Here is a 12496-nt window from a genome sequence, read left to right as displayed (position 1 = left end):
GGCCTCTTCGACATCCTAAAATCGAAAGAAAAACAGAAAATTAATAAAAAAAAAAATAAATAAAAAATTAATTCGCAAGCAAGAAAAAGTAAAATTCTTAATTTCTTTACAGGTGGCGAGCTTTACTTTACTTACATTGCGATTCCGCTTGCGCACCGAGGAGACGATGGCGCGTTTGTTGCGTGCCACCAAGCAGACCGCAATTATTAGAATCATGCCAGTTAAGGCGAAACCCAGTAATGCAGGCAATAAAACGCTGTCCTCCTTGTACCCCTTTATAGTAGAGCAGCGGGTGGAAAGATGTTGAAAAAAAAATGTATTAATTAATGTTAAGAATTGCAAATTACGATTTAACAGTTAGGTTAACATACGTATGTATGTATGTATACTTATAGGGTTATGTTAGTTATAATTAATAATTCACCTTAATAACAGCTAACTAAGGTCATACACTAGGCGGCAAATGAAAGTGTACACCTTATTCTAATATAATTATAACAATTACTTTCAGGAACAATTACTTTATTATTTAGGAAAATATAGTTCAATCTATAATATAAACCATATAAATCAAAGTTTAACACTTTATATAAAATTCACAACAAATGCAAAAAATTTTCGTCAAAATTTTTAACTTTTTATTCAGAATTTTGTAAAATTGAAACATTTTTTGCTTTAATTTTTTATGAAAATATGCTTCATTCTTAATATAAACTATATAAATCAAAGTTTCACGCTTTATATAAAGTTCACAAAAATTAAAAAAAAAATCCATCAAAATTTTATAACTTTTTTTTGCTTTAAGAAGTGCAAGTTTCGACCGGTTAAAAAAATCGTGTTGATTTTTGTGATTTATTTTTGAGACTGCTTTTGCGGTTTTTTTTATAGAACAAGTGAAATTTATAAAAACTGACGTTGACTTTTTGAAATTTTGTTGCTAGCGATCTCCTGCATTTTATTTCATAAGAAATTCCAGCTTTCTGGGAACAAGTGCGAAAATCCGTCACCAAAAAAAAAAATCTCAAAAATATATGCAATTTTTTAGCTGGTTGAAACTTGCACTTCATTAGTCTAAAATTTAATGGGCTACAAAACTGCATACTCGATTTGTTTTTTTTTAGAGCGCATACATGGTTCCAAAATGACGATTCCAGTATCTTCATTCATGCATATTGTAACTATAAATAACTTATAAAGAGAAGTGCAAATTTTTTTACCTAAAACTAATAAAGTTAGAAGGACGAGGATGTAGTAGTTTTCATATTAGTCCTTGACATATATTTTTTTCAAAAATAAATATTGGAAATTTCCAAGGATATTCAAGTATAAAGTTTTAAAAGGACATTTTCAACATTTATTCGTCCTGGTACAACAAAAAATTATTATAATTTTTTTTTTAATTCTACAGAATTTTTTATTTTAACTGATACCCATATTGTTACTCTACAATGCACCAAATCTTTTAAATAATTCTTTTATTCAATCATATCCTGGAAATTTCAAAGTCCTCAAAAAAAAAAATTCTGACGCCAGAGAGAAAAATTAAAAACGCAGTTATACTATATTTGGCTCCTAGTTTTGTGAATATATGGACTTTTTCGTGTGTTTTAAAATTTTTGGTTTTTGTCGCATGGTGCTATATTAGAAGAAAAGGTTGGTTAAAAGGCTAGTATATTCCCGTGCATTCGATTAGAAGTGCCAAATAATTTTATAGTGGAAAGGGGCATTTATATGGGTAGTGGCGTCTAAATATATCAAAAATAAACAACTCGAGATAGCAAGAAATTTGTTTAAAGATAGTGATCTGCCTCCCGATCTTCCTTCGTTCCTAATAAAATTAATAATTTACCCACTACAGCTAGCAATTATCAATACCCGCACTTGTTAATTCTTTTCACCGAGATTTTATTGTACGCGAAACCTGACTCGTCTGCGTGATACATATACAGTGGGAAGAAAAACTGAGTACAGGTCTTTACAGTTAAGCGTTTTTTTTTTTTTTTTTTTTGTAAAAATATGGTTCGTGCTTTAAAAAAATTTTGAGCTCTTTAATCTGAACTTTTAGGGCATGCTGTTTTATAGCCTGTTAAATTTTAGTATAAAGTGCAAGTTTTAGGTAAGCTGCTAAAAAATCCCGTTGATTTTATTTTTTTTTTTTACTAACGGCTTTTTGTACATTTTTGATGAACATTTCTCTAAGCTCTGTATAAAGTTTGAAATTTTGATTTATATTGTCTTGGTTAAAGCATGAACCATATTTTATAAAAAAAATAACAAAAATTAAATGTCTTGTCGTGCTTACGGTCCACTGAAAGTAGGTCGACGGATCAATGTAAGGCCAATGCGATTGTATCCAGTCAGCGTCTTTAGTCTCCACAACATCTGCGGCATTCACTTTTAGCGGCTCATTCGCATCTGCGCCACTGTTATCGGACTGCCTGGGCGGTATAGCTTCCGAATTGGGGCGCGCCAGCACCGGCGGTATGATGGGCTTCTTAGCCGTAGACTTGAGCAGCGGCAATTGCATGATGCGTGTCGTAATGGTGGGAAAGACTACAGCGCTGGCGTTTTGATTTGAAATCGTGTTGACATTAAATGTAGCTGCAGCTGGTGCAGAAGCTGCAGCGGGTGCATGTGGCGAATAAATGCTGGTGGTCGAAAAGGACGTAGTTGGACGTATTGCGGGTGCGGGGCCATTTTGTAACGGACGACTTGGTACGCCATTGTTGCCCACATTATTGTTGCCATTAAATTGGTTACCATTTTGAGCAGGCTGTGTGTGCATCGTGGTGGTTACCACGATGGTGGGCGGAACACCAGGCAATGACTGCATGCTGCCTGAATCGAAACGCACTTCCGAAACAAAATTATTCGCTTTCAGTGGTGGCTCTGCCTTATTTGGCAGGCCAAGCCCATCTCCAGCACCGATATTTGGGGCCGGCATTGTGGTTGTGATCGCAATCGCGTCATCCTTTCCCACTGTGACAATATCCTTTTGTGGTTCTGTTCTTCCATCCATTCTTTTATCCGCAGCAGCTGCATTGGTTTCCTCTGTTGGCGGCTGCTCCTCCTTATCCGACACATATCCAACTGGCCTGTCCTTGGTATCATTTAATTTCGGCTCCGCTTGCGTTTTATTGACGCGCAAAATGATTTTCTCTACGCCGTCGCTATTGATAATTTCCACTTTCTGACCAATGCTCGCGGCGCTGTTGTGTTGCGGTAGGTGGTGGCCGCCACCATTTTCGCCCGTCCTACGCAAAGCTTCTCTCGGTCCGCCAACGTTCCTGTGTAGTCCATTTATGCCGCCGCCATGTGATAGTGCTGCCTTCGTCTTCAGAAACCACTCAGTGGGATTGGGCAAGCATTCGGCCGACACTAGGAACGGCACCAATATAGCACCTATAATAACGGTGCAGATGAAAATCAAGCCCAAGTAAGCGAAGAATGAGCGTCGTCTGGGGCGCCGCGCCTTGCCTTTGCGGCCAGCAGCGCTGCTGCAATTGTTGCCTGCGCTCGATAGCTTGCCCTCAATGCGAAAGTCATCGTTCTGTGGCAGTATCGTATACTGTAGGCTGTTTTCGCCATGCCGCACCGTCTTGTACATTTTTGCGACGCGAATGGTGGCGTCGAGGGCTGGTTAGCAGGGGCTCACCAAACGTACGCTAAACTATCGGTCGTCTAAATAGTTTGCAACTGCCTTTGCATTGCGAGGGTGCGCGACGGCTTAGCAATATTATATTCTCAACACACACTCGCACACAAATGCAACGCGGATATGGATGTGTTGGAACTGGGGGTCGCGGTGATGGTGGCGGTGGTGCTCGCAAATCGCTCTATTCGTTATTGATTAAACAATATACTTGTGGCACATCAGGAAACTAAGTGGAAAAGGAGCACAACAACAAGCGGCTGGCTTGCACGATAGCTGTAATTAATTGCCAACACGGAGGGAGAGTAAGTAGGCTGCCGTTGTGGTTAGACGCCAGTCGTCGCGTGGGGTAGGTTGGAGCACTGAAACACTTAATTGTCTTGGTTTCCTACTTTTTATTTAGCTCCGCAGTTTGAAGGGGGAGGAGGACGGCGGGATTGTATGGTTTTCTGTTCCTTGCACAGAATGTGGCAATTTTCAGTTATACACTTTTTTCCCAGACACTTTCTATTTAAACACAAATTGTTTTCAAAATGGAGTCAAAGTCGAAGGACGTTTCCTTTTTTTGATTGAATTTTTCACTTCGGCTGTTTTTGCATTGCTGGCTCTGCACACAAATACAATGATTCTTAATTGCAGAGACACAAAGCACAAAGACACTGGTCGAGTTATATATATATATTTTTTTTAATATTTTCTGCCAAGATTTATTCTCAAATTAACTCTTCTTGTTGTAGATATGCCGTAACACCAACACTTTTTCGCAAAACAGCAATTCGTGTCAAATATGTTAATTTTGTGTGTACTCGTCAATAAGCATTCACTGTCAGCCACTTAAGTTGAGTATTTGACAAATACTCCAAGTTTGACTTTTCCACTTGGCAGCGAAAAATCAATAAAAAGGACCTGTGGACGTATTCCTTGCTCACTTGAAGTGAAGCGAGAGCAACTTATTGCGAGTGCGAGCGCTTTCCGCTTGGCGTTGAGGCAGCTGTATTGTCATCAGTGCTTTTGTGGTTTAACCGGGCAATTTTGGCATTATCCTTGCTTGCGATTTAACGGTGTAACAGCAGTAAGGAGAGTACTTGGGGTGCTAGCTAGCGCGGAACGGAACGATATGAAACAAACTGGGTGGTAACTACGATGATGCATAATATTTTAATAGTAAAATTAAATTAGGTATTAAAATAGGAACGCATGCCAATTATCCTTATTTATGGCCATAAACCTCCAATTGTCACAAGTAAAAAACTGTCATAAAAATGGAGAAAAGCGTAATAAAAGAGGTCAAAATAAGTTTTCATGGTTTCTGAGTACGATGAAATAAGATAGAAATCAGAATTATTTAATAGAATGTTTTTTTTTTTTTTTAAATTGCATCAACCTAAGCAGACAATTATCATTAAAATTTCAATTAAGTTTGAGAAATGAAAAAACATAAAACGTAACTTTCGATTCTCTCTCTCGTCTGGAACGAACAGGCCCCCAAAGCAGTGAGCTCCTTTCATTTATCCAATTTTGCTCATTTGCTAAATAGTCGCTAAGCTAAAATTTATGGATTTGAATCGTGATACTGGTCATTGCAGATAAACACCGTTTAAAGAAATGAACTTGTAGGTTTTTGGTTTTTAATGTTTGCAACATTGAGTTTACTTCAAAGTTTTATTTCATGTTTACTCTACATTCCAGCACGCTTAATACCCTCTTCTATAATGTACGATATTGGGCCTCATGCATAAAAAGTGAGCTTAAGCTCCGACTCGTTTTTCAGTACAAATTCTTGAGCTTGAGCTCACCCTTTCAGTGCAAAAATTGAGTCTGAGCTTAAGCTCACTTTTTATGCATAAGGCCCATTGTTCCAGTGCCGTTCGTTTGTATGCGCTCATAAACAAATATCTATAAATGATGGCTCTCTAAGTAAACGCTCTAGAGCGCCGAATTGGCCCCCCTATTGGAATAGAGACAACCTGCTCGAGATTGTCCGCTCAGCTGGCACTATTGACGATTTGGAAAAATCATGATTAACTTTGCAAGTGCCTGGCAGTCGAAAGACATTTCAGTTTTAGTGGAGCCACCGGCTGGTCTGGTTCATTCTCTTTTCGACTGTGCTTGCGAGAAAGCGATTTTGATTATATTTTTTCTTAACTATTTCGCTGTGACGTGGACAATTGTTGGCAAAATGTCTTTAGTTCGCTTAATTGGCGCTGAGGTGAGATAATTTTGTGAATTGTAACGGCAGGGGTGAGAGTGCAGTTGCATCCATGTAAATGAGCGTTTGCAATCAAGTATGTACATAAATAGTAATTGATATCGTAGCAGTTCTCAATTTGTATTTGCTTTTGTTTTTCTCAAAAGCCGCGTGCGACAAAAGAATTTTTATTATTATTTTGTTACGCAACTTAGTAGAAGGCAGATCCGTGGTTCGTGGTATGGAAAAATTTTTGATATGGTTTTTTCTGTTATTTCTTGTTTTTAAAGCACGCGTGCCCGCTAGTACTCAAACAAGAACAAAACTGCATACATTAATAGATGGAGCCATACACGAATTCGCATAAGTATGTATCTATATACATACATACATACATATGTATGTATATAATTAAATTGTTGTTTATCGTCAACAATGCCGGAACACAAGTACATATTTACAAGTGTATTTGTAAACAACATACACTCAAGTACAAAGAAATAGGTATGCGAAATTTTGACCAGTTTTAGCTATTTTTCTTTTATTTATTTAATATTATTAAGTAATTAAAATTCTAGCTTATATAATGAACCTTTGTACAAAAAATTAAAAAAAAAATCTTTTTAAATCAAAAAATTACGAGTTTTAATTAATTAAAAGTCTAGCTCGTTATATAGCAAAACCTTGCACAAAAAATTAAAAAACTTTTTAATTAAAAAAAAAATATTACGAGCATACTTCATGTGGAAGAAAATGCATAGAACCGCCAGCAAAAGAAAAAAGTATAAAAAATCAATGCGAACTCTCAGCCTCTTTAAACATGCATTTTATTTTACTAAAATTTAATGTGCTAGTTTTGCACATTTTTTGTCTAAAAATTCGTATTAAAAGGTTTGAAATTTTAGTGAAAGTTTGTTAAATTGTATGATTTTTTTTTATTTTTTAATTGTTTGTTTAAAATTTAATTTTTTATAAAACTGCACAAGAAAATGTTTCTAAAAATTCTTGTTAAAAAGTTTGAAATTTTGGTAATAATTTAAAAGTTTGATGAAGTCTTATGGCCTTATTCATAAAAAATAAAGTAGGTTTATAGAGCTTTATAAATTGACGTTTTCATACATTTTTCAACTTATAAACCTTTTATAAAGCTACTTTATTTTTTATGAATAGGCCCATTATATTTTTGAATTATTTATTTAAAATTCTATGGGGTATAAAATTGCATACAAAATTTTTTCTGAAAATTCTGATTAAAGAGTTTGAAGTTTTCGTTGAAATTTGTAATTTTTGTGAGTTTTATATGTATTTTTTACAAAGTTTGAAGTATAGATTTATATAGTGTCTAATATATCATAAACTAAACTTTTATAAAAAATTAACAAAACTAAATTAAAAAAACACCAAAACTGGTCAAAATTCCGCACATCTATTTTTTATCCATGAGTATGTATGTATACATACATACATATATGCATTTTATGGTTTCGGCACACATTTACTAACATTCAAGTTTTTATTTAAGTAGTACATAAACACATACACATCGTCGTTTAAAGTACAAAATCGCGTAACGTGGTGCTGCAAAACCTCGTAACTTACATTTGCTACCAAAAAACATATTTGCTCACCGGACGTTCCAAGCTCTTATCCATTCATACTAAAATATCGATACTAAGATATAAGAAGATATAATTATACTAGGTTCACATATAAGTAGATTATCCTCATTTTCGAGCTTAACACCCTAATCTGTAATTATAACAAGAGATTAACCATATAAAATTCGTCCCTTGTTAATCTGTAATTATAAAATAATCTCAGATTAAACCGATAACTTTTCGGTGTCCATCCTAGTTTTATCGATTGTTTTTGCAAAAAAGAGAAGAAATGCCAAATGTAAAAGTAAACAAAAATGTACGCTAGCAAGGAAAAGAGGTTTGTAAAGGTATTTTTAATAAAATGTTAAGTTAAAATATATTTATATTGCTTATTATAGCATAAAAACGTGATCACGGTGGCACAGAGAAGAAACATAACTTTTCCTTGAGATGTGAGAATAACAAGCACAACAAGTTTGACGGCTAATAATCTGAGATTTGCCTGTGTAAACGGAGTGATTAAAAATCGAGCTTTCATTGTGATAATATTGATATGTGAACATATTTTTAGGGTTAAAAGAGAGAATCGTAATTAAGCAAGTTAATCTCTCTCCTTTAAAATTTGGGCAACTTCACATACAAGGTTTTGCGTTTTCTTGTTACGCGGTTTTTTACTTTAAACGACGATATGTACATAAAATAATAAATTTTTAACGCTATCTCCACCGGCACGTGTAAGTCAAATATTTTTTTGTTAGTAAAAATAAAATTCAACTACCTAGGAAAAAAGCAACAGGACTTTTTAAAACAGAATCTTTTTCAATTCGAAATCAAAATTGTTTGAATCATTGTTAGAAATGTAGTTCAAATTTAACACTGAATTTTGCTATTATTGGGATTACTGGGTTTAATTTCCATCTGACGAAAAATATTCAAATAATAAATGATAGGTATGAAGTCATGACCAAAAATTACAATAAAACTATTAACATTATTATTTATAAAGGTAGCTTTTATTTAGAAAAGAGCAAAGCAAAATAAGCTCAAATTTTTTTAGATCAAAAGTAAAACAATTAAAAATCAGTGAAAAATTCGCGATTGGTGTTATTTTAACTTGTTTGTTAAGACTTTATTGCCTTTTATGTGACTTTTTTCGGAATTAAGAAGTGCTCTTGCCGAAGTAGCCGGCAGCTTAGATGTGCCTACTGCTACTCGGGAGGTCCATGGTTCAATTCCTATCCCCAGCAACATCAAAAAAGGTAAACCTCCGAGAGTACTTCTTCGGTGCTGGAGTAAAAGTGTATACCTCTCAATTTAGGGGTCTCCCTTAAACTGGAAAAAGCCTTGAAAACTTCTAAAAACCCAAAAATTTTATTTAGAGGTCGAGATTTGTGTGAAATGAAAAAAACTGGTTTGTTTGGTAAAAAATCCGGTTCATTCGATATTTATTTGAAAAATCAATATTTCAAAAAAAGCGCAAAAAAACCGGTGGAAACCGAGTTAATCACCCTACTGGTAAATAAAATCACTTTGAAATGGAGGTGCTATAGATATGACCGATACTGTATGTATTTGTATGTATATACATATGTACTTATACATTCTATTAAAGAAAGAGTAAATACAATATACATACATATGCATTTGCATATAAACGTACTTACATACATAAGAGAACTTTGATAAACTTTTGCAACAATGCCTGCACACTCATACGTACTATGATTGCAGTAAATAAATCTAATTAAGCGATGAGATTGTGCTTATTATTTTGTTAACTTAAAATACCTGCTAACACAAAATGTGAAAATTTTAGAAATTTCAACAAATTTCCCCTTCTCTACGAAGAAACAATTTCGTTGTATTACTTTTCTTTCGAAGAAAGGGGATTGGTCAGTTCCAGTTGAGTATTAGAACATTTCGCAGTTTTGCAATTAAATTTTTGTAAGGCATTTGATTAGTATGCATACACATACATATTGTTATTTATATTAATTTATATGTGTACATACATAGCTGCCTCAGTTACTAAAAATTCGCTCACATCAAATTACTCTTAGAACATACGTACACACAGAGGTATATATCGTCGGTGATACTGCAAAACGATCTATGTGTGTTAGTACCCTTGACACTTTTATATGGTCCCTTACTTGCACCGGAATGCATTTGCAAATCGTTACACCTTAATAAACGAATGACAAAACTGTCTACCTTTGGCTGATGAAGATGAACGATTGGCAGAAGCGATCAGACACAGATAACAGATCAATTAAGCACCAGAGGTAATAAGTGACATAGAACGTTTTGCAGTAGCACCGACGATATATAGATATGTATGCACCCAGTTGCTTTTTATTTCCAGAGAAACTTTCGGCTATATATTTTTTCAAATCTCTCCGAAACTCGAAGCTCTCTTTCTGCATTTTTATTTTATTCGCCGATAGTGCCGTGAGCTGTATACATCCACATTAGAGCGACTTGTTGATCTTTACAGTGTAGGCAAATGCATAGCGTTTGTTTAAAACATAGTCAGTGCAAGGTCAAATCAATTACAATTCCGATTTCCACTGTTTCTTTTTAATCACCTACTTAGCATGTTTAACAGTTCGTAGCCCTTTTAATAAAGAATGCAACTAATAAATTAAACAACGGAGAAAATAAGCGAACTATGTATGTATGTAGGTAGAAAAGAAAGCGAATTTAAATAAGCTAATGCAAATAGAAAGTAATTAAAATGGTATGGCCAGAACACTTTTTGGTCTCCTCGAAATACCACCACTAAGTGCTAAATGAATATGATATTCTAATACATTTTTCTCTTTTCACTGCAGTGCCGCTTATTGGCTAAGCGCAGCTATTCTTCCGCTCCCGCCACCACAAAAATGTTCATTGATGGCAAATTCGTGGAGTCAAAAACCAAAGAATGGATCGATTTGCACGATCCCGCCACCGACGATGTCATCAGTCGCGTGCCAAAGTGCACACAAGCTGAGATGCAGGCTGCCTTGGAGTCCAACAAGAAAGCCTTCAAATCGTGGAGTCAGCAATCTGTGTTGTCGCGCCAGCAGGTCATGTTCAAATTGCAGGCACTAATCAAGGAGAATATGGGCGAATTGGCCAAGAACATCACCAAGGAACAGGGCAAGACACTGGCTGATGCTGAGGGGGATGTATTGCGCGGCTTACGTAAGTTTTCACAGTTTCACGCGAAAAAAAATGAAATGTTTCTCTTTACATCCCAACAGAGGTGGTTGAGCACTCCTGCAGCATTCCCTCGCTCGCCATGGGTGAGACTGTGTCTAATGTAGCACGCGACATGGACACCTACTCGCTGGTTTTGCCACTGGGTGTGACCGCCGGCATCGCGCCATTCAACTTTCCCGCGATGATACCACTTTGGATGTTCCCTGTCGCCATCACCTGCGGCAATACCATGCTGCTGAAACCTTCGGAGCGTGTACCTGGCTCGACTATGCTACTGATGGAGCTGCTCAACGAAGCTGGCTGTCCACCCGGCGTTGTTAATGTCATCCATGGCCAGCACGACGCTGTCAACTTCATCTGCGATGCACCTGAAATCAAGGCGGTGTCCTTTGTAGGCTCCGACGCCGCCGGCAAGTACATTTACGAACGCGCGGGCAAAAATGGCAAACGTGTACAGAGTAACATGGGCGCCAAGAATCATGGCGTGATCATGGCCGATGCAAACAAAGAGAACACCTTGAACCAATTGGCTGGTGCTGCTTTCGGTGCTGCGGGTCAAAGATGTATGGCGCTTTCAACTGCCGTCTTCGTTGGCGAAGCACAGAAATGGATACCCGATTTGGTAGAACGTGCCAAAAAGCTGAAAGTGAACGCTGGACATGTGCCCGGAACTGATGTTGGGCCGGTAATAAGCGCGCAATCGAAAAAACGTATTAACGACCTCGTTGAATCTGGTGTAAAGGAGGGCGCTAAGCTTATATTGGATGGACGCAACGTTAAGGTACCTGGTTACGAGGCTGGCTACTTCATCGGCCCCACTATTCTCTCCGACGTCAAGCCCGATATGCAGTGCTACAAAGAGGAAATTTTCGGTCCCGTGCTAGTGATCTTGAATGCCGACACCCTCGATGAAGCCATTCAAACGGTCAATGCGAATCCCTACGGCAACGGCACTGCCATCTTCACCACCAATGGCGCCACCGCTCGCAAATTCGTCAACGAGATCGACGTGGGCCAAGTTGGTGTTAATGTGCCCATCCCTGTGCCCCTTCCTATGTTCTCGTTCACCGGCACACGTGGCTCGTTCCGTGGAGATCATCACTTCTACGGCAAAATGGGCATCAAGTTCTACACCCAAACTAAGACCGTGACACAGCTATGGCGCGAAACGGATGTGACGCACACACAGGCGGCCGTGGCAATGCCGACTATGAAGTAGAGGCCTAAAGGCTATTTAGATTTTACCAAATGCTATGCACAAAGTTAAGTGATAGTGCCAGGCGTAAGTCTACCAATTGCAAGTGGCTTAGAGTCGAAGACCGAAACCGAAATGGGAAGGTACCTTCATACATAAGTATATAAATATATTTTTATATTCGTAGATTTTCATAAAAAACCATATAAGGAAACGTTGCATTTATTTTTGTTTATTTTGTTAAGGATGTAAAGATTTTAAGGACTTGTTTGTTGTACTAAAGGTAAAGATATAAAAGCACATGATACATACTCTGATATTGAAATAAAATAATAATAAATAATAAAGAAATAGAGGATATAAGAAATATATAGAAAGTGTAGACATATTCATTGGAAGGTATAACGAAGGGTGTGCTTTAAGCGAAAGCTGAAATATGTACATAAAGTGCTTGAAGGCTTCCTCATCTTGTATGTGCATAGTTGAAAAAAATTGACGAATTCAGGTACCTTTTTGAACATTCGGGCGTTGATATTATATGCGTCTCTGAGACATGGTTTTCTTATTGGCACAATAATGAGTCGGTTTCTGTTAATGGATATGTGTTATTTAGGTCAGATAGAGTTGAGCGCGGTGGCGGGGTTGCCATGTTTGTA

General features: G+C 36.8%; 2 protein-coding genes across 4 annotated transcripts; one reads left to right on the top strand and one right to left on the bottom strand.

Annotated features, from left to right (window-relative positions):
- On the bottom strand, positions 1-4685 carry LOC118748425 (the record flags this gene model as incomplete). The annotated part of the gene is given in 3 exon segments (XM_036482838.1): positions 1-15; positions 136-273; positions 2303-4685. Coding segments are annotated over 3 exon segments (1458 nt in total), but the record flags the coding sequence as incomplete, so codon positions are not given.
- A 998-nt stretch (positions 4686-5683) lies between these two features.
- On the top strand, positions 5684-12188 carry LOC118748423 (probable methylmalonate-semialdehyde dehydrogenase [acylating], mitochondrial). Of its 3 annotated transcripts, XM_036482837.1 has the most exons (4): positions 5921-5937; positions 6131-6207; positions 10273-10627; positions 10687-12188. In XM_036482837.1, exons 3-4 carry the CDS (start codon positions 10324-10326, stop codon positions 11862-11864), a joined length of 1482 nt encoding a protein of 493 aa, XP_036338730.1. In that variant the 5' UTR covers positions 5921-5937; positions 6131-6207; positions 10273-10323; the 3' UTR covers positions 11865-12188. The 3 variants fall into 3 exon arrangements, with proteins under 3 accessions (XP_036338728.1, XP_036338729.1, XP_036338730.1); XM_036482835.1 differs by lacking the exons at positions 5921-5937; positions 6131-6207 and adding an exon at positions 5684-5861; XM_036482836.1 differs by lacking the exon at positions 6131-6207 and having other exon boundaries at positions 5852-5937.
- Positions 12189-12496: the final 308 nt, after the last annotated feature.

Source organism: Rhagoletis pomonella, unplaced genomic scaffold (genome assembly GCF_013731165.1).
Source record: "Rhagoletis pomonella isolate Grant_MI unplaced genomic scaffold, Rhpom_1.0 Rhpom_scaffold_00013, whole genome shotgun sequence".
Taxonomy (NCBI): domain Eukaryota; kingdom Metazoa; phylum Arthropoda; class Insecta; order Diptera; family Tephritidae; genus Rhagoletis; species Rhagoletis pomonella.
The sequence above is the reverse complement of the archived record's forward strand: the minus strand, read 5'-3'. Positions and strand labels throughout refer to the sequence as shown.

Coding starts and splice junctions, on each gene's coding strand:
- LOC118748423 (XM_036482835.1), top strand. CDS start 5,832: ATGTCTTTAGTTCGCTTAATTGGCGCTGAG. Junction 5,862..10,272: donor TTCGCTTAATTGGCGCTGAG/GTGAGATAATTT, acceptor TTTTCACTGCAG/TGCCGCTTATTGGCTAAGCG. Junction 10,628..10,686: donor GGATGTATTGCGCGGCTTAC/GTAAGTTTTCAC, acceptor ACATCCCAACAG/AGGTGGTTGAGCACTCCTGC.